General features: G+C 37.6%; 1 protein-coding gene across 1 annotated transcript; it reads left to right on the forward strand.

Moving 5' to 3' along the window:
- Positions 1-583: 583 nt before the first annotated feature.
- LOC146861027 (uncharacterized) lies at positions 584-23683 on the forward strand. The gene is made up of 6 exons (XM_085646202.1): positions 584-1044; positions 1744-1802; positions 12771-12811; positions 20789-21226; positions 22182-22397; positions 23450-23683. The coding sequence occupies exons 4-6, from the start codon at positions 20789-20791 to the stop codon at positions 23681-23683; spliced, it is 888 nt and encodes a 295-aa protein (XP_085502328.1). The 5' UTR covers positions 584-1044; positions 1744-1802; positions 12771-12811.
- The last annotated feature ends 371 nt before the right edge of the window (positions 23684-24054 follow it).

Raw genomic sequence — 24054 nt, forward strand, 5'->3', positions numbered from 1 at the left:
CTCCTCGCTAACGATAGCACACACTCTCAGGCAGACATTCCTTTCATCCAAGGAAGACCACCACCCAAACATTAGCATACGGCTAGACAACAAGAAGATTTCACACGCGTGCTGTTCGTAAACAAGTGTTACTTCTCTATTGTTATTCATTTAAAGTAACTCCCCTTTCCTCCGGTTTGACTGTACTTAAACTCGAAGAGCAGCCATTCGAAAACATTGCTTGGTTCCAGGTCATCCAGTACGAGCTAAACTATCTCTATTCCGAAAAGGTAAGCCACTTTATTTGTATTGCCGTTTTGTAAATATACGCATTGAACGTTTTGTATCGTGTTTTGCTAATGTAAAGTGCTGGTGTTTTACTATGTTAACCTTAGCCAACATGTTGGGCGCTTTTATTGTTAGCAAAGTCCGCTCAGTATCTTGATGCCTTTAAATTTTCAAAACCGCGCTTTTATTTACTATCGGCAACGGGAAAATTTACTAACTTATATTGGGCAGCATTTAGAAGGGGCACGCACCCCATATAACCTTAATGTTTATGCTTTTTCCGGGATTATTATATACATTACGGGGCCGCTTCGCCATCGTTTGGTATCTTGCTCCCTTTAATTGTCAATGCCGCGATTACTTGCATTTTAAAAAGAAAAACACTTGCTAATAAATATTTGACGGAATTTGTGAGGACCACGCACACACACCACATTACCTTGCATGCTTTTTGTGTTCGCCGCTATTAATAAATACATTACGGTACCGATTTGCTAGCGTTTCCCGTGTATTGCATACTTAGTGAAGCGCTCTCTGCATAATACACTTTCCCATGCTTTACATTTCAGACTTGCTATTGTTGTCAGGGATCGTACATTTATTAGTTAAAATACAACTTAGAATGCCTTTTGCTTTCGAATCGATGGTTACATTTTTGAGATCATTTATATTAAATACGCTTCATTTCTCTTTTCCTCGACCTGAACTGGAACAGCAGCCATTCTAGACATTACGTGGGTCATCCGGTACGAAGTATACTATCTCTATTGCAAAAAGGTAAGCAAATTCAATTGTATTGCCCTTTTTAAAATAAACTCAACGAACGTTTTCTATCGTGGATTGCTAATGACAAGTACAGTAAATTTCCAATGTTGACCTTTGCAAACATGTTATGTGCTTTATTTATTAGCAAAGTTCGCTGAGTGTCTTTATGGCTTTAAATTTTCAAAGCCGCACTTTTATTTAAAAGCTGCAACGAAAAGATTTACTAGCATATGTTAGGCAGAATTTACAAGGGACACGCACACACACCACATTACATTAATGTTTTACCTTTCGCCGCGATTTATATATACATTACGGTACCGGCTCGCCATCGTTTGGTATCTTGCTGACTTTAAGTTTCGGAGCCGCGATTACAATCGTTGAAAATAAATCACTTGCTAGGAAAGATTTAACACGATTTATAAGGAGCACGCACGCACACCACGTTATTTTGCAGTTTTTGGGTGTTTGCCACTCTTACTATACACATTACGGTACGCGTGTATTGCATACTTTGTGAGGCGCACACTGCATTACAAACGTTTCCCTGGATTGCATTGCACACTTGCTCTGTTGTCCGAAATCGTACAATTATTACTTAAAATACAACTTACAATGCATTTGCCTTTCGAATAGATGGCTAGATTTCAGAAGACATTTGAACTAACTCCCTTTTATTTCTCTTTTCCTTGACCTAAACTGGGAGAGCAGACATTCAAGACATTTCGTGGGTCATCCAGTACGACCAAAACGATCTCTATTGCTATAAGGTAAGCAGCTTCTATTGTATTTCCGTTTACACAATGAACTCACTGAACGTTTTCTGTCGTGTTTGGCTAATGACAAGTGCAGTGGTTTTGCGATCTCAACCTTTGGCAACATGTTAGGCGCTTTGTAGTTACCACAGTGCGCTTCGTATCTGAATGCATTTAAACTTCCGACCCGCGCTTTTTTGTCAAGTTTGCAATAAAATATTTGGTGAGCGTAGATTGGGCAGAATTTAGAAGGGACACACATAGACAGCACATAACCTGGATGCTTTTGGCTTTCGCCAGTATTTCGGTATACATTACGGTACCGCTTCGCCATCGTTGGGTATCCTGCTTATTTTGATTTGTAAGCGTAACGTTTAGATGCCATCATTTTGTTTTTAGCTTAAAACCGAACAGCTTTCGAAACATATTAGGCCAACTTTAACGAATGCACATGCAGTACATTGACTTGCTCTTTTTGCTTGCACCACTAATGCTAGCCTTATTACGGTAACGTTTTGCTTTAGTTTGCCACTTATTTCATCCTCACTGAAACACTCTATGCATAAGATACTTTAACATCGATTGCATTGCAAATTTGCGACTGTTGCCAGTCATCTGCAATTATATGCTAGTATACAATTTTCGCACCCGAGGAATATTAATGCGCTTGATACTTTTTACATGTCTTACGACTGTTTTACTTTTGTTGGCAAAATGTGTTTTGTGATGCGAAACATTTATGTGAAATGTTTTCATATGCATGCCTCCTTTTGGAACTGACTTTTGGCCTATGATTGCAGTTATGGTGCGCGCATTCTATAGATTTGGGTTTATTTCTATTCGTTTGGCTTGACATTTGAATACATTTACCATGTTCCGGTTGGGATTCTTTGCATATGCTTTTAAGGTACATTGTTTACGTATAGGTACCGTCTAAAACGCGTCTTTACCTTACTTAAATCTCTAACGCTTCTATGCTAATGTAACCAACTGAAACAAGTGTGTGATGAGGGGGGCGAAAAGGGGGGGAGGGGGGTTAACCTTATACTAGCAGTGACATTTTGTCATGTGCACTAATGCTAGCCTTATTACGGTAACGTTTGGCTTTAGTTTGCCACTTATTTCATCCTCACTGAAACACTCTATGCATAAGATACTTTAACATCGATTGCATTGCAAATTTGCGACTGTTGCAAGTCATCTGCAATTATATGCTATTATACAAATTTCGCACCAGTGGAATATTAATGCGCTTGCTACTTTTTACATGTCTTACGACTGTTTTACTTTTGTTAGCAAAATGTGTTTTGTGGTGCGAAACATTTATGTGAAATGCTTTCATGTGCATGCCTCCTTTTGGATCTGACTTTTGGCCTATGATTGCAGTTATGGTGCGCGCATTCTATAGATTTGGCTTTATTTCTATTCGTTTTTCTTGACATTTGAATACATTTACCATCTTCCGGTTGGAATTCTTTGCATATGCTTTCAAGGTGCATTGTTTACGTATAGGTACCGTCTAAAACGCGTCTTTACCTTACTTAAATCTCTAAGGCTTCTATGCTAATGGAACCAACTGAAACAAGTGTGTGATGAGGGGGGCGAAAAGGGGGGGAGGGGGGTTAAGCTTATACTAGCAGTGACATTTTGTCATGTGATGTTTGTTAGACTTTTGGAGGGGGTGGGAGGGGTTTCACAAAGTACGCTAGCGGGACGAGGTATCCTTTTCTAAATTATTTCATCGCTCCTCGAAGGTTACTTAATTTTAGTGTTTGCTGTACAAACATTGGCGTTCATGTATGTATTACCCGCAGTAATGCAGATACTACTGTGCAATTGTTTTTGGGGAATCACGCGTTGGAAAAAAATGCATTTTTTCATTCAGAACATATGGTTCATAGCTTAAAAATGTCATGCACTGTTTGGCATACATCTCTGCTGCCTTTATCTTCAATTCTAACCTTTAATATTTGTATACTACATAAATTACTCCTCTCGCTACTCCTTTATGTTTATTACACACTTTATCTTCTTTAATCTTCTCTTTGTTTTCCATGATTTTTCATAATTTACAACTAAAAGTTGACAATAGCTAATGATGAGAAAGTGAGCATGCAGGTGAGAACCAATCTGCTAACTCAAATGGTGTGACTGACGTGAGGCTCTGCAAACGTTTTGTACAAGTTTTACCTTTTGCTATTCCTATTTTCAGCAGTAATAGCGCACACTCGCCACCATGCATTTCACATCATGCATTCTCCAAAACACACGCTACACCACACACTCTTTAGCGCACATTGAAATTCACTCTCTTCTATCCACTCTCTACAGCACACTCATTGTGTGACTTAGTGCGTGTAACTTAGCGCGTGTAACTTAGTGCGTGTAACTTAGCGCAGGTAACTTAGCGCGGGTAACTTAGCGCGGGTAACTTAGCGCGGGTAACTTAGCGCGTGTAACTTAGCGCGTGTGATGCTCTGTTGCACGCGCTCTGTTGCACGCGCTCTGTTGCACGCGCTCTGTTGCACGCGCTCTGTTGCGCGCGCTCTGTTGCGCGCGCTCTGTTGCGCGCGCTCTGTTGCGCGCGCTTTGTCACACGCTCTCATGCACTATCATTTCACATACTCTTTAGCATACTACTTTTTGTACACATTTTTATATACATCCCCTCAACATGCACCACAGCAAATTTACATCTCTAATGCCTTTATCTTCACTACTATCCTTTATTATTTGTACACTGCATACATTACTCTTGCTCCTGTCGCTACTCCTTTATGTATGCTACACTATGCCTCTTCTTTATACTCCTCTTTGTTTCCCTTGCTTTTCTCATACTTTCAAACTATAAGTTGACAATAGCTGATGATGAGAAAGTGAGCATGCAGGTGAGAACCAATCTGCAAACTCCAATGGTGTTACTTACGTGAGGCTCTGACAACTTTTTCTGAATTTTTCTCATTTTCCTATCCCTGTTTTCAACAGTAATTGCTCACACTCCACACCATGCATTTTTCACCATGCATTCTCAAAAACACACTTCACACCACACACTCTTTAGCACACATTCTCATTTACACTCTTTTATCCACTCTCTACAGTACTCTCATTGTGTAACTTACCACATGTGGCTTAGCGCAGGTAACTTAGCGCATGTAACTTAACGCATATGACAGCATGGTGCATATACTCTGTAGCACGCAGTTTAGTTACAGCCTCTATGGCACTCTCTGTACTACCAGCTCTTTACCACAGGCTCTCTGCCACACACTGTATGCCACACACTTTTCTACATGCTATCTTTTGGCAGGCGCTTTCACATACTACCTACTGTACACATTGTAATACACATCTCCTCTACATGCAGCATAGCTAATGCTTCCAACTACTACCATTATTTTCCTCCTATCCTTTACTATCAGTCAAACACTACACACACTACTTTTACTGCTCAAAACTACTTCTTCATGTATAGTACATACTGTCTCTTCTTTATTCACACTTTTTATTCCCTTCTTTTTGGACACTTTCAGCCTATTTGTCAAAAAAAAATAATAAACAGAAAGTGAGCATGCACGTGACAACCAATCTGCACAATGCAATGGTGTTACTTATGTCACGCACTGTCAACTTTGTGGGCAACTATTTTCTTTAGCTAGCTGTGTTTTCACCATTAATACACTATTTTTTGATGCGCACTCTTTCCCAAGCCCTCTTTTGTGCGCACTTTCCCGCGCCCTCTTTCCCGCGCCCTCTTTCCCGCGCCCTCTTTCCCGCGCCCTCTTTCCCGCGCCCTCTTTCCCGCGCCCTCCTCCCCGCGCCGTCTTCCCCGTGCCCTCTTCCCCGCGCCCTCTTCCACACGTAGTCTCAATACACATACTTTACTGCACACCATTTTTAGCACACCTCTTAAACATCGTAGCTAATGCTAGCTTTTTTTACTACATGCATAGCCCAAACAGCACCATACATCTCTAATGCCTTTATCTTCACTACTATCCTTTATTATTTGTGCACTGCATACATTACTCTTGCTCCTGTCGCTACTCCTTTATGTATACTACACTCTGCCTCTTCTTTATACTCCTCTTTGTTTCCCTTGCTTTTCTCATACTTTCAAACTATAAGTTGACAATAGCTGATGATGAAAAAGTGAGCATGCAGGTGAGAACCAATCTGCAAACTCCAATGGTGTTACTTACGTGAGGCTCTGTCAACTTTTTCTGAAATTTTTTCTTTTTCCTATCCCTGTTTTCAACAGTAATTGCTCACACTCCACACCATGCATTTTGCACCATGCATTCTCAAAAACACACTTCACACCACACACTCTTTAGCACACACTCTCATTTACACTCTTTTATCCACTCTCTACAGTACTCTCATTGTGTAACTTACCACATGTGGCTTAGCGCAGGTAACTTAGCGCAGGTAAATTAGCGCATGTAACTTAGTGTATATGACAGCATGGTGCATATACTCTGTAGCACGCAGTTTAGTTACAGCCTCTATGGCACTCTCTGTACTACCAGCTCTTTACCACAGGCTCTCTGCCACACACTGTATGCCACACACTTTTCTACATGCTATCTTTTGGCAGGCGCTTTCACATACTACCTACTGTACACATTGTAATACACATCTCCTCTACATGCTGCATAGCTAATGCTTCCAACTACTACCTTTATTATCCTCCTATCCTTTACTATCAGTCAAACACTACACACAATACTTTTACTGCTCAAAACTACTTTTTCATGTATACTACATACTGTCTCTTCTTTATTCTCACCTTTTTTTCCACTTCTTTTTGGACACTTTCAGCCTATTTGTCAAAAAAAAACAATAAACAGAAAGTGAGCATGCACGTGACAACCAATCTGCACAATGCAATGGTGTTACTTATGTAACGCACTGTCAACTTTGTGGGCAACTTTTCTTTAGCTAGCTCAGTGTTTTCACCATTAATACACTATTTATTTATTTATGCGCACTCTTTCCCGCGCCCTCTTTCTCGCGCCCTCTTTCCCGTGCCCTCTTTCCCGCGCCCTCTTTCCCGCGCCCTCTTTCCCGCGCCCTCTTTCCCGCGCCCTCTTTCCCGCGCCCTCTTTAACCGCGCCATCTTTCCCGCGCCCTCTTTCCCGCGCCCTCTTTCCCGCGCCCTCTTTCCCGCGCCCTCTTTCCCGCGCCCTCTTTCCCGCGCCCTCCTCCCCGCGCCCTCTTCCCCGCGCCCTCTTCCACACGTACTCTCAATACACATACTTTACTGCACACCATTTGTAGCACACCTCTTAAACATCGTAGCTAATGCTAGCTTTTTTTAATAGATGCATAGCCCAAACAGCACCATACATTTGGGGAAAGTGCTCCATGTAGGCATCTCCACCGTAGCACCCCAGAACGATGAAGCCCTGTAAACAAACAAAGATACACAGTTAGTTACAAAACATACAATATGCCTTACCTAAGTCCCGCAAACAACACCATACTTACAAAGGAAAAGCCTCCCTGCATGCCGCCGCACTGGAACGACCCTCACTGCTGAAGACCTGTAACGAAACAGAAAAAAAAAATGAATTACTTACAATATGCCTTACCTAAGTCCCACAAACAGCACCATACTTACCGAGGAAAGCACTCCCTGCACGCCGCTGCACCGGAATGACCCACACCGCTTAAGCTCGAGAAACAAAAAGTTAGATAAAAAGCAAGCAAACAACAAAACAGCCAAAAAACATAGCACATTGCTTGCCATACTGCTTCAGGAAGAATTTGCCTCACAGCCATAAACATAAGCCGGAAAAGGCCAAAGATAAAATAGAAGAAACATGCCCACCATCAAATATGGGTCCGGCTGGGCAAAAGAGAAAAGTTGCAAAAAAAGACACCCATGATTCTGAAGAGCGTGGGGCAGGCTGAGGGAAACTTCCTCAACAAATGCTTGCTATGGGAAAGGGAAGAGAAAAGAGTTGGGCCAAAAAAAACAATACATAGATGGCTGTGCACAATCAAATAATGTATTATTGCTTTTAAAGAAATTAGCAAAATGGGAAGTTTGCATGGAGTACTTAAATTCACGATTGAATGAAGCAGTGTGTATGTGTAGGTTTATGTAAATGCCTGTGTGACATCGTGAAAATGTGAATATAAACCACATTTGGCATTAGCTGTTGATGGGGAAGTAAGCATGCACATGCAAAACAATCGGAAAACTCGAATGGTGTTAATAACATGAGGCGCTGGCAACTTTTACGTTAGAGCAGTTGAATTTATTAGATAGCAATATAGTTTAGTTTTCTACAAACAGTCTTGCGTTTGCACTGTTTACCATACAATCTTTAACATGCACTCTTTAACATGCTATATTTTACAGAATACAATTTAAAGCGCGCTTTTTTAGAGACACCTCCTCTACATATATCATACTTAATGCCTACATTAAGACTACTGTTGGTCGTTAGACGCGCCTCTTTTTAATCCTTTTTTTGGGGAACTTTCAAGCTATATGCTGCCGAATTTTAACAATGAAGAAGTGAAGATACAAGTAAAGTATTTGGCAAACCTCAATAGTGTTACTGACATTAAACACTCAACACTACCAGGGGATTTGGACTTTGCCTATGTCAATTTTTCCAGCAATAATATACTTTAATCCTCTACAAACACTCTTTTGCACGCACACTGTTGCACGCGCTCTATTGCACGCGCTCTGTTGCACGCACTCTGTTGCATGCACTTCTTAAATGCTCTCTGCCATACGCTCTATCATGCACTATGCTTTTACATACTCTTTACCATACTACCTGTTGCACACCTTTTTAAGTACATCTCCTCAACATACACCACATCTAATGCTTACATCACTACTGACCTTTATCCTCAACACTATCCTTTACAATTTAACACTACATACATTACTCTTACTCCTCTCGCTACTCCTTAACGTAAAAGACACACTGCCTCTTCTTTATTCTCCTCTTTGTTTTCGTTTCTTTTTCATATTTTAAACCTAAACGTTGACAATAGCTGATGATGAGAAAGTGAGCATGCAGGTGAGAACCAATGTGCAAACTACAATGGTGTTACTTACGCGATGCTCTGTCAACTTTTTATACAATTATTTCCTTTTACTAACCCTGTTTTCAACAGAAATTGCGCACACACCACAGCATGCATTTTACACCATGCATTCTCCAAAACACACTCCACAACACACACTCTTTAGCACACATTCTCATTCACACTCTTTTAGCCACTCTCTACAGTACTCTCATTGTGTAACTTGACACATGTGGCTTAGCAACTGTGACTTAGCGCAGGTAACTTAGCGCGTGTAACTTAGCGCATATGACAACATGGTGCATATACTCTGTAGCACGCACTATATTTACAGCCTCTATGGCACTATCTGTACTACCAGCTCTTCACCACAGCCTCTCTGCCACACGCTCTATGCAACCCACTTTCCTACACGCTGTCTTTTGGCATACACTTTAACATACTACCTATTGTGCAAATTGTAATACACATCTCCTCTACATGCACCCTAGCTAATGCTTATAACTCTACTACCTTTATTATCCTCCTATCCTTTACTATCAGGCAAACACTACACACACTACTCTTACTGCTCTTTCTACTCCATGTATACTACATACTGTCTCTTCTTTATTCTCACTTTATTTTCCCCTACATTTTTGACACTTTCAGCCTATTTGTTGGCAATAACTAATTTTGAGAAAGTGAGCATGCACATGACAACCAATCTGCACAATGCAATGATGTTACTTATGTAAGGCACTGTCAACTTTTTGGGAAAGTTTTTCCTTTACGTAGTTCAGTGTTTTCACCATTAATAGACTATTTCTTTATGCACCCTCTTCCCTGCCCCCTCTTCCCCGCCCCCTCTTCCCTGCCCCCTCTTCCCCGCCCCCTCTTTCCCCGCGCCCTCTTCTCGCGCCCTTTTTCCCGCGCCCTCTTTCCCGCGTCCTCTTTCCCGCAATCTCTTCCCCGCCCCCTCTTCCCCGCCCCCTCTTCCCCGCCTCCTCTTTCCCCGTGCCCTCTTTCCCCGCCCCCTCTTTCCCTTTCACTCTTTCCCCGCCCCCTCTTTCCCCGCCCCCTCTTTCCCCTCCCCCTCTTTCCCCGCCCCCTCTTTCCCCGCCCCCTCTTTCCCCGCCCCCTCTTTCCCCGCCCCCTCTTTCCCGGCCCCTCTTTCCCCGCCCCCTCTTTCCCCGCGCCCTCTTTCCACGCGCCCTCTTTCCACGCGCCCTCTTTCCACGCGCCCTCTTTCCACGCGCCCTCTTTCCACGCGCCCTCTTTCCACGCGCCCTCTTTCCACGCGCCCTCTTTCCACGCGCCCTCTTTCCACGCGCCCTCTTTCCACGCACACTCTTTCCACGCGCCCTCTTTCCACGCGCCCTCTTTCCTTTGCCATGCACTCTGTTGCATGCATGCGCTCTGTTGCACGCGCTCTGTTGCACGCGCTCTGTTGCACGCGCTCTGTTGCACGCGCTCTGTTGCACGCGCTCTGTTGCACACACTCTGTTGCACACACTCTGTTGCACACACTCTTTTGCACACACTCTTTTGCACACACTCTTTTGCACACACTCTGTTGCATGCACTTCTTAAATGCTCTCTGCCACACACACTCTCATGCACTATGATTTTACATAGTCTTTAGCATACTACCTGTTGCACACATTTTTAGGTACATCTTCTCAACATGCACCACAGCTAATGCTTACATCTCCACTCTCTTTATCCTCACTACTATCCTTTAAAATTGTACTGTACATACATTACTCTTACTCCTCTTGCTACTCCTTGACGTATGACACACTGCCTCTTCTTTACTCTCCTCTTTGTTTTCCTGGCTTTTTCAAACTTTGAACATTTAAGTTGACAATAGCTGATGATGAGAAAGTGAGCATGCAGGTGAGCACCAATCTGCAAACTCCAATGGGCTTACTTACGTGAGGCTCTGTCAACTTTTTCTCAAAGTTTTTCAGTTTCCTATCCCTGTTTTTAATTGTAATAGCACACACTGCTTTTTACACCATGCATTCTCTATTATACATTCTGTACCACACATTCTTTAGCACACATTCTCATTCACACTCTTTTAGCCACTCTCTACAGTACTCTCATTGTGTAACTTGACACATGTGGCTTAGCAACTGTGACTTAGCGCAGGTAACTTAGCACGTGTAACTTAGCGCATATAACAACATGGTGCATATACTCTATAGCACGCACTATATTTACAGCCTCTATGGCACTCTCTGTACTACCAGCTCTTTACCACAGCCTCTCTGCCACACGCTCTATGCAATACTACACGCTGTCTTTTGGTATGCACTTTAACATACTAGCTACTGTGCAAATTATAATACACATCTCCTCTACATGCACCCTAGCTAATGCTTACAACTCTACTACCTTTATTATCCTCCTAGCCTTTACTATCAAGCAAACACTACACACACTACTCTTACTGCTCTTTCTACTCCATGTATACTACATACTGGCTCTTCTTTATTCTCACTTTATTTTCCGCCAAATTTTTCACACTTCCAGCCTATTTGTTGGCAATAACTAATGATGAGAAAGTCAGAATGCACATGACAACCAATCTGCACAATGCAATGATGTTACTTATGTAAGGCACTGTCAAATTTTTAAGAAAGTTTATCCTTTAGATAGCTCAGTGTTTGCACCATTAATAGACTATTTCTTTATGCACCCTCTTTCCCCGCGCCCTCTTTCCCCGCGCCCTCTTTCCCCGCGCCCTCTTTCCCCGCGCCCTCTTTCCACGCGCCCTCTTTCCACGCGCCCTCTTTCCACGCACCCTCTTTCCACGCGCCCTCTTTTCTTTCCATGCGCTCTGTTGCATGCATGCTGTTGCATGCGCTCTATTGCACGCGCTCTGTTGCACACTCTCATGCACTATGATTATACATAATGTTTACCATACTACCTGTTGCACGCATTTTTGTGTACATCTTCACAACATGCACCAGAGCTAATGGTTACATCTCTACTGTCTTTATCCTCACTACTATCCTTTAAAATTGTACTGTACATACATTACTCTTACTCCTCTCGCTACTCCTTGACGTATGACACACTGCCTCTTCTTTACTCTCCTCTTTGTTTACCTAGCTTTTTTAAAACTTTAAACCTTTAAGTTGACAATAGCTGATGATGAGAAAGTGAGCATGCAGGTGAGAACCAATCTGCAAACTCCAATGGGGTTACTTACGTGAGGCTCTGTCAACTTTTTCTCAAAGTTTTTCAGTTTGCTGTCCCTGTTTTCAACTGTAATAGCACACACTGGCCACAATGCTTTTTACACCATGCATTCTCTATTACACATTCTGTACCACACACTCTTTAGCATACATTCTCATTCACAATTTCTTCCATCTACTCTTTACAGCACACACATTCTGTGACTTCACACATGTGGCATGACACGTGTTACTTTGCGCCTCTGCCTTAGCCCCTGTACCTTAGCGCATGCGCCAATATGTTGCATAATTCCGTCCTGCAGACTACCATGGGATGAATTATGTGAAGCACTGACAAGTTTTATTGCCTTTGTTTTTGTACCGTACTGTTTGTCTTTTTTAATGAAACTATTTAAATATTATACTCTAAGAAAAACACTCTACTTCTCTTTTCTTCACATTCTGCTACACATTCTCGATGTACACTTTTTTGGCTACACATTGTCTACACTATGCTACATTTTACAACACTTTTTCTACCATACTCGACAGAAACCTTACACTACAAACCATCTCCATATTATTACATCTGTATTGCTCTTTGGGATACAATTTCTACTTGTGTTTTCCCTCCATTACATCTACCAACTTTATGAGCCATGCAAAAATTACTTAATTTCGTTACTATTGACAACTTACTGTATATTACTATGCTAAATCAACATTAATACTTGTTTTTATTCTTCCATAGATAACTGTGAGAAGTTGCGCATTCTTTTTCAAGGCATCAAGGTGAAAGTATCTTAATTTATTGTTGATACACCAGCCTATGGTGAAAACAAATCAGTTGGGATCATTAGAATATATATATATTTTTTTTGAAACATACTCATTGTTTTCAGCATGCATAACCTCTGTTAACGATACCTATAGGCTGTTGAGAAAGTCTAGTGCTTACAAATCCGTAAACATAATTCACAGACTATTTAAGAAACACTGACCTTTGCTTAAAGCACAACATTCGTGGAAACACTACAAGCGTATAGAAACACACAACAAATGCATGCTTAGAAAACACTTCTATTCATTTTAGAATCCTATGCATATAGCATAAATTTAATAAAGTATACATCTAACCTATCTCACAGAAATTAGTTTGCTGAACAGCATCTATTTATTACTTACTGTTATTAGCAGCACAAGGGAAGTTGCATGAACCTTGTATAGCTATACAAATAAATAGTAACTACTCAGAAAAGTTAGAAAGTGTATATAAATTTTAATATATGCTAGTTAGCATTATACTTGTATAGAAGCATACAGATATATAGTCCATACAAGAAACTTACAACACTAAAATACAGCATCCAAAGAACGCTACAATACAAACCTATAATAGGTAGTTTAATACCGGCAGTTTATTTGAACAATATTTTGGTGTCGCTATTAATATCATGGAAATACTGCAGGCAGCTTATCATCAAGGGCATAACAATTTTTCTCCTACTTCGCGGGGCAAACAATGTTTGCCAAACAGCACATTCGCAATCATACACAATAGCTACAAACCTGCTAATACATGGACTGTAGAAGATTTACATGCCATTATGGACTTAGGGGATGCTTTATATATAGATATGCATTCCATAAATCAAGAACAGCTTATGCATCCTGATGATTTACCAAATTATATCCAACACAATGACACTATCTATTCGCTTAAGCTTAAACAACCTTCTTATGGGGATATACTGAAACAGTTTGACCCATCTTCGCCAAATATGCAAACAGTATTGAGAGCTGCACTCAATTTGCATTGCGGTGTTTTACTTTGCATGGATATGTATGTTATAGCTATTATGCACAGTGAAAATTCATACTTTGTATTTGACTCGCATAGCCGCGACACCACAGGAATGCCTCACCCAAATGGGACATGTATTACCATACAAATATCATTTGAAGGGCTTATACAGTACATAACAAATCTGGCATATAGTCTAAAGCGACCCAATAGTAATTACTTACCATATGAATTAACTCCAATAGATATAATTCCAATTAAAAAAGATTCACTACATAAGGCAATGCTCATAGCAGAGAAAAATGCAAGTGCCATATTACACAAGCATATTTATGTGCATTCTACTAAAGCATGTACAGATTTATTCACACACACATTAAGAACTCGCATACAAAATGAAAGAGATTGCCTCCAAAGATCAAAGGCAGGTACTCTTCAGCCATCAGCATCATTAGCTAGTGATCAGCATATTCCCCCCTCACAAAATTGCATTGTGCCTATAACAACTGCACAACTGACGCTACCTACCTGCACTAGCATAGATACAACAGAATATGCAAGTAACTCACATAATACTCCGACATACGCAAATATACTTAGAAATACACTTAGACACAACACAAGAGTCACGAGTTGTGATACAAAAAACATACAGACACAAAACATCACAGGCTCAACAAGTGATTTGCATAATAACGCATATATACAAAGCTCCCATCCTACAAACAAACCTAACACTCAGGGTAACAAAATACTTAGCCCAAAAAATAACCCCAAGACTATATTGTCCAAAATGCATATTAACATCAGGAACAACATAGAACAAACTTTTTGGCCACAAACACAACAACATATAAATGTCGTAAATAGTACAGACAAACAGCAAACACAAACAAATCTTACACTACCATCAAGGTGTACACAATCTATACAAAATAGTCTATTTGCTATTCTACATAACTACTGTAAACCCGCACATAGTTGGGATAGTCAAGACTTGCAATCTATTATGGGACTTGGAAATGCACTATATATTGAAATGCAGTCAATTAATAAAGAAAATTGTATGCAACCACAATATTTACCCAATTACATAGAGCACAATGGCGTTATATATGCAATTAAGCAAAAAAAGAGCATAACGTTGGAGGAAAAGCAAACAGAAATGCAAAATGCAAGGCTTTTGAGAACCCTTACTTCAATGCATTTGAACAGTGGTATATTGATTTGTTTTAATGCATACACTATTTCAATATTCAAAACGATTCATGCATACTTTGTATTTAATTCAAATAGCCAAAATGAGGAAATAATACCTCCTGCTAAGGGGACCTCTATTGCTTTACAAATCAAATCACCTGAGCAGGTTATTGATTACATCAGAACGTTGGCTCTCCAGAACAAAGTACCACATTCGTTAAGTTTTACTTTATACTTCACTCCAGTTACAGTACGCAAAATTAGCAAATTGTCACTTGAGACAACACAAAGAAAACATAGAGAGAAAAAAGTTACACCTATAAGAGACATGTATATCCATACTACTAAGTTAACTCTACATGCCTCTATACATATCACACCTATAGAGTTACAACTAGAAAATACAATTACAGAAACACTCAACAGCGATAGGCAAATGCATACAGAGAATTCCACAACCACAAGTCATATTGAATCTATCATAGCTATTAACAATCCCAATCCAAAAACAAACACATTTACACATAATGCTGGGATTCACAATGAACCAAATGCAATAGAAGTACAACCAAATAACTGTAACAGAAAAAGATTGCATGAACAAGAAACAGAAAATACACTTAATGCCACAAATATAACATCTTTGACAAATGCCACAATTAGTACTTTCCATGCACAAATTAAATATGGCCCAGAGTATGCTTGCACTATTTGCAATCAGTTGTGGCATAAACAAAGTTTGCAAACAACGCACAAGTTAAAAAAAAGGGCTAAATTCATAGAATGTAACATTAGTCAATATCAAACAGAAGATATATGCCGGACATGTTACAACTATATTGCCAAGGACAAAATACCACCATGTTCTTTCTATAATGGGATGACATTTCCTGATATCCCACCTGAATTACACTTGCATAATTTAGAAGAGAGATTAGTATCGCCAAGAATACCTTTTTTACAAATCAGAACGCTGCCGCGAGGCTTCCAAAAATCTCTCTCAGGTGCAGTAGTTAACGTTCCTGCCGATGTTATGACAACTGTAACTGTTTTACCAAGACAAATTAATGATAACATGACGATTCCAATAAAATTAAAACGCAAATTAAGCTATAAATCCTATACCCATTTCGAAAATGTAAGGCCAAACAAAGTAAAGCGTGCAGCTCTATATTTAGCAACTACTAGCAGTATGTTCCAAGAATATGGAGTCACTGTTAATAAAGATTGGGAATATACACCAGAGAATATGCCACCTTGTAATGACACTTCTGATGCAAACAATACATCAGATTCATCAGACAACATTGCAGCTGGGAATTTAGATACTATGCTAACTAATGAAACTATAACTACAGAAAGCATTAACATTATTAACTTGGCACCTGCAGAATATAACACACCAAGGGGTCTATATGAAGACAAAGATTCTGAATATTTAGCTTTCCCCACTATTTTTTGTGGGAAGCGAAGGCCAACAAACAAAGAAAGGCATGTACCAATACATTACAGTACAATATGTCAATGGGAATTAAGAAGTTATGATTTAAGAGTAGCAAAGTCCATGACAAATGTTTTCTTCAAATTGAAAAAGTTACATATTAAGCAAATACAGAGCAAAATATACATCTCACTTAGAAAATATTTTACCAATGGTAACATTATTACAGCAAAAGACATCAAACAAAAATTAGATAGCATTTTCCAATTTAATGAGGGATATAAAATACTAAAAACAATACGTGGCTCACCACCATATTGGGAGCAATGCAAAAAAGACTTATTTGCTATGATAAGACAATTAGGGATACCAACATTTTTTTTAACATTATCAGCAGCAGAAACTAAATGGTATCATTTAATCAACATACTATTACGCACTGAGAAAAAAAAAGAATGTACAGAAGAAGAATTCAAAAAAATGTAATGGGAGGAAAAATGCAAATTAATACAGAGAAATCCCATTACTTGTGCCCGACATTTTGACTTTCAAGTTAGAAAATTCTTTAATTGTATATTACTGCATAAAAGTAACCCAATTGGCAAGGTAATAGATTACTTTTATAGAGTAGAATTTCAACAAAGAGGATCACCACATATACATGCTATAATATGGATTGAAAGAGCTCCACAGTATGAAACTTCAGAAGTTACTACTGTTACAGCTTTTATAGATAAATATATAACCTGTGCAAAACAACAAGATACAAATATCGAGCCTTTATTGCCACTACAAAAGCATGGACATACCAAAAATTGTCGTATTAAACATAAAAGAACATGCAAATACCAGTACCCAAAATATCCAATGCCAGAAACTTTTATACTGGAACCATTACCACTAGACAAAACTGATCAAGAGCTCTTACAGAAAATCGAACTAATCCACCTAACTATGAACACGCAAGAGTTCTCACATTATTCCTTTGAACAGTTTTTAGATACAATGAAACTAGATCTAAGTCAATATGTTAGATGTATACGCTGCATTATAGAAAAAAATACAATTTTCCTAAAAAGAACACCAGCTGAATGCTTTATTAATAACTACAATACGACAATTTTACAAGCATGGCAAGCAAACATTGATATACAATACATCTTAGACGCATATGCATGTGCCGTATATATAGTATCATATATTAGTAAATCACAGCGTGGAATGAGCAAGTTGATTGCACAAGCAGCAAAAGAAGTTTATCACAATCCAAGCATAAAAGAGCAGCTTAAGCATATAGGTAACAAATTCCTAAACTGTACAGAAATAAGCGCGCAAGAAGCAGCCTATCTTATACTTCAAATTCCTTTACGCAAAAGTTCTAGATCGTATGTTTTCATTAATACAAGCCCTCCAGAAAAGCGTACCTACTTATTAAAAGACATTGAGACTATAAATTTGTTACCTGATACATCCAATCAAATACAATATGATAATGTAATAGTAAAGTACAGCAAACGTCCTACAGATTTGGAAACGTGTACATTAGCTGACTATGCATCTATGTATCATGGAAATCATAAAAATAGAAAGCAGAAAATGCAACAGACCATGATAATTTCCTCACCGAAAACAACTTTTAAAGCTCGGATGAGGAATAACTTGAAATTAATATACCAAATAAAACTGCAGAAACAGATTATACAAAGCGGCAAAAACAAAAAATAATTCGGTATTGCAGGTTTAATAAAAAAAATGACCCTGAAAATTATTACAGAGAATTGCTAATGCTTTATTATCCCTGGAGAGTAGAAAATCAAATTATTGGTAATAAGGAAACATATTATGAAAAATACCTAGAACTTCAAAATATAGTTGCCGCTAATCATACTAAGTATAATAGGCATAATACCCCTTTAACACCTAATGCCAATGGAGACTGTACATTGGACGCATTACTTATACCTCCAATGGATATAGAAACTGACGAAAACATTTGTCCTGAAGTTCAAACAAATGAACCACTATTATATGACTTATCATTTGATTTAGGCATTAGAAGTACAAGTAATGATGAACTTTTAACCAATAATATAATGCCAGATGACCAATATCACAGTTTGATGCAAAATCTTACAGATGAGCAACTTAACTTTATATACCATCACTTGCATTGGATAAAAACCAAAGAAACACCTTGCTATACGTTTTGCACAGGTGGTGCAGGAGTAGGGAAAAGCTTCCTTATAACAGCCCTTTACCAAACATTACTACGCTATTACAATACCAAAGCAGGGGAAAATCCTGATAACATTTATGTATTGCTTACAGCTCCAACAGGCAAAGCAGCACATAACATCCATGGTAAAACGCTACATAGTACATTCAAAATACCAGTTTCGCAATCGCTATCTCATAAACCACTCACTCATGAGAACAGGAGTGCACTTCAAAATGAATTATTGCATCTTAAATTGCTGATAATTGATGAAATATCAATGGTAGGGGCAAATCTTTTCAATTTTATACATAACAGGTTACAAGAAATTAAAATGTCCAAACTCCCTTTTGGTGGGATATCCATATTAGCTATTGGAGATTTTTATCAGTTAAAACCAGTATTTGACACATACATATTTGAAAATTCTGGGCATTCATACAGACCAGTAAGTACAAATTTATGGCAAACACACTTTAAGTTGTTTGAATTAACAAAAATTATGAGACAGCTAAACGACTTACCATTTGCTCAATTACTAAATAGATTAAGAGAAGGAAAACAAACTAATGACGATATTATACAGATACAAACACGCGAGCAAGACCCACCCCAAAACATTACCAAAACCATCCCTTATATAATGGCAACAAACAAAGAGGTTAATAATATTAATAATGAAGTTTTGTTACAACATATAACAAAATACCCTGTATACACATCAACCGCAATAGATACAGTTGCATCTGACCTAAGCGAAATTGTAAAAAAAAAAATACTAATGCAATTACCTGCAGATGCAACTAAGACCATGGGCCTGCCATTTATATTGCATATTGCATTAAAATTACGATACGATCTAACATGCAATATCAATGTTAACGATGGCTTAACAAATGGTGCAACAGGTATAGTTGAATTAGTAGAAACTATCAATAGTATTCCAAATGTGATATGGATTCTTTTTGATAAAGAAAATGTTGGCAAATTAACAAGACAGGAAAATAGGCACATATATCACAGTAACATTTCACCTCATTGGACACCAATTCATGTTATCTCTAGACATTTTCAATTTACACAAAAATTTATAACAATAATACGCAAGCAATTCCCACTACGCCAATCATCTGCACGTACTATACATAGAACACAAGGAGAAACTATTGAACCACTTTACATCCATTTTAACAATAGTAAAATACATCATTTGCATTATGTTGCTTTAAGCAGAGCAAAATCATTAGAAAACATATATATTAAAAACTTTCAGCAGGACAAAATAGTTGTCCACCCAAAGGTTCATGAAGAAATGGCCCGCTTAAGGACAGATATGCTATTAGAAATATCAGTACCACAATTATGTAATTATCTGCTAAACTTTAATGTTATTGTACACAACATACGTTCACTACAAAAAAATCACAAAGCTATACAAGCCGACACAAATATCATGAAGGCAGATATTATATGTCTCAATGAAATAAACACAACTAGGGAAGGGAACAGTCATTCATTATATATTGACCACTATCATCTGATGCTATTTGATAAATTCCATAATCAAAATACCAAGCATGGGATTGCTGTTTATTACAAGAAAAATATTTGCCTTTTGCCAATTTATGAAACACAGCACGAAATTGACATTTTACATTTTACTTTATTTATAAAGAATTGTGATTACTTATTTGTGATAATATACAAACCACCACATGTACAACTACAAAAACTTTTTCAAGTGTTAACTAGCGTATTGAGCTTTTACCCAAACTACAAATATATAATAATGGGCGACTTCAACATAGATTTAGCACAAGTATCACATAATGCAACACTACTTTTAGAATACATGCAAAACCAATTTCAATGTCACCAAAAAATACAAAACTACACAACAGACTACAATTCAACCTTAGACCATATATATGTTAATGAAGAGATAACTCACTTTGGTATACTAGAGTCCTACTATAGCGATCACAAAGCATTATGGGTAGCTATTTAATAAGCTGAAATTATCAATTTGTATGTTATTTTGCTTTAGGAATTTCCTTTCTTTACATGCTAGATTCAGAAGGTCTACTTACATTATTTGTCTCGTTGCAGATGATTTCTATACAAGAAATTAAGGAAACCAAACACGAGGAAAGCAAACCGTATCAAAAAGCAATACGAGCAAACATAGTCAAATGCTCTGCAAAAACACACTACAAAAACGCTAAGCAAGAAAATAAGATTTTATTCCACATTGCTCTTGCTGATGAAAGTGGGTCCATTAAAGGAACTTGCTACAATGATGATTTTTTCAAGCTAACAAAAGAAGGAAATGGAATTATAATTCGGAATTTTATAAACAAGAACAATGTCATCATCTTAACGAAACAAACAAAGATTTCGAGAATGCCACCATTAACGCTCCCGGAAACAATAACCCAAGAAGCAGTATATTTGCTACAGCCGCCTGCACCCCCAGTTTCTCCAATAAAAACTATAAGAAAAGCTAATTTACGGACATTGATGAGCATATTAGGGACAATATCAGAGGTACGTATCATAAAAAAATTAAGGTGCTTAACTATTGCATGTAGTAGTCTGTAAACTTACATACTATCAGCAACACTATCTGCCACACACACTTTGTAATCACACTCTTCAAACCACTATACCATACATTCAAAACCCATTTAGTAACTGCAACTCTTTAAAACACACACTATTAGCAGCACACTTTACTATAAACTATATACAACACTCACTCCAACACACATACTATCTACAAACATTTCAAGTAATAGCTGTTGCTTACTCCTTTTACACACACCACAAGGTTACATATAGTTAAAAACGGACACTCTCCATCTCATTCATTGCTACTTAAACTTTGCCAATACTCTGTAGTACAATCTACTACAAGCATACAACAATTTTTTATAGAGAAATAACATCTAAAGGATAGATTTAGGACTAATCGATGTAGAAACTCAAATAGAATACACAACATTGCTGCTAATAGCACTATACTTACTGCACAACACATACAATATCCTAGCAACTCTACTCGCTCATTTTACAATCTAAATTATATTTAACTAATATAATTTACGAAAAAAAACATTAACATCTGTAAAAATACACATCGGACACTAAATGCACTGTAAAGTGTTGATTACATGGAACAGTCCCACAAGTTTCAAACATGTAAAGTATTTTTACTATTTATTTCAAACACTTGTAAAAATGATAGCTATACAAAATATCATCATCTACTCTTTTATGTGCACTCTCCTACAAATTATATCATATATATACTTCCATACAAAAGTCTCTAACGCACACTCTCTAACATACACACTGTAGCACACACTATTACACAACTAATACACCACAACAATCAACAAACTTTTCACTCGCATGTTCTCTCCAATAAACAAAGATACAGCACAAGTGTATACTATCTATGCAAGAACCAATAACAATGATTGTTTATCAAATTTGACAGGAGGAAGAAACCAAAACTGTATTCATTGGAGGACAAGAAACAAAACTAAAATCAATAACAGTAAACGATGCAACAGACTCAGTGAAAATAACACTGTGGAGGGACGCAGCGGACTTTCCCATCGAACTTGGGAGCTACATAAAAATAACCCATCTGACAGTGCATGAATTTAACAACGAAAAAATATTAAATTCTACTCGGAATACACAATTGCAAGTAAGTACAAAGTAAAAAGACAATGCGAAAAACAAAAAATGTATTCTTTGCAAAGAAATTACTTACACATCTTGAACAGAAGACTCATTAAATTCACCATTTTTATATCACACGTAGTAACATCAGTTGCTCTTTTTTCAGCATACAATTTGGAATTCTACACATAAATCTCATACACATAGATGAAACACCAAAATACTATATCGCCTTTAAATACATGCATATACATTCATACAAAACACTCTCGAAATATCAAAAAACAACTTTTCTGTTTACCTTTCCTACAGCTCAACACCTAACGACAAACTTCAAAACATGTAGGTCAATACATTGCAAATCATACTACACCTTTCATTATAATAATTTTGCACACATTTTAAAATGCTAGTCCATAACCATGTCATATAAACTATTTTTGTCCATATCTACACCTTACCTACAAACACATGGAAACATAAAATATCTTACTTTATATATAGCACTAACTTACTATTAGAATAGCACCAGAATCATACATTACTACATCTCAAGCAAAGCAACATCCAACTCTCTATCTATGTCTATATTTACCTTTTTGGAATACATACTAATCAAAAACTGCCTTAAATGCACTTTTCGATTTTACATTACCTATTACTTAACTTGGAGTTTATTTGCACTCTCTCACTACTTTCCTGTGCATATTCGAATTCTATTGCAAATTTTTCACAAAATGTGCCACATAAACATACATTTCTATAAATATCTGACACCTTTACATCATCTTGCATTACATTTAGAAACACTCTGCATCAAAAAAAATACAACACCGCCTTCATAAATTCCATAGGTAAGAACACATAAGTACGCACTTTGGGTCTTTGCCTTCAACTACATTTTTCACATTCTCTGAACCGCGCAGAACAAATGCAATTCACAGAAAAATCTTGGAGAAATTCCTTCAGCATCTAAAGAAATTTTTTATTTCTCTGAAAAGCACGTTAAAATATAGAAAAAAAAAAAATAGACAGTAAAAAATGGGTTTTATAACTGATGTTTTTTTCTATTTGCAGAAAATTGAGCCACCCCAAGAACAACTGCAGATAACTATATATGGACTCGAAAATACAACTCAGGAAAAAAGCACCATTACCATACAAATTCAAGATAATGAACATTTAAAATCGGTACAAATAAGCAATGCGCTTTTAATGGACCACCTACAAATTCCAGCAGATATTGAGGACTTTTTCAGAGGCTCTTATGCCACACCTACCGAAAACACTAAATATAATATTTCAAAATGAACACATTGTCGAAATTCTTGACGAAGATTAAATTATGCAATATGCAAAAAGATAACTAGTTTTGTAACTTTGAATAAAATGGATACATACAAAATAAATATTTTAGTTAATAAAAATCTTAAATCACATTTGACTTACTGTTTATTTTTTCTACGAAATAATGTTTGATATGTACTTGCATGTATTTATATGCGCCATTCGGATAAATAATTACACAATGACTTATGTATACATTTGGCAAGAATTGGGTACTAGTATTACTAAAAAAAATATATATATAATTTCTAAATATTACTTAATGCACTTGGGTAAGGATAATTACTCCTCCATTTAGAATATAGAACGTCCTATTCAAACCTTTCTCTTCACAA

The sequence above is a fragment of the Triturus cristatus genome, chromosome 3_1 (assembly GCF_964204655.1).
Source record: "Triturus cristatus chromosome 3_1, aTriCri1.1, whole genome shotgun sequence".
Lineage (NCBI taxonomy): Eukaryota > Metazoa > Chordata > Amphibia > Caudata > Salamandridae > Triturus > Triturus cristatus.

Bases quoted from the DNA above. Each gene is read 5' to 3' on its own strand.
- LOC146861027 (XM_085646202.1), top strand. From the start codon at position 20,789: ATGATTTCTATACAAGAAATTAAGGAAACCAAACACGAGGAAAGCAAA. The intron at 21,227-22,181 runs GTACGTATCATA...CAAATTTGACAG, and splicing joins TATTAGGGACAATATCAGAG to GAGGAAGAAACCAAAACTGT. The intron at 22,398-23,449 runs GTAAGTACAAAG...TTCTATTTGCAG, and splicing joins CTCGGAATACACAATTGCAA to AAAATTGAGCCACCCCAAGA.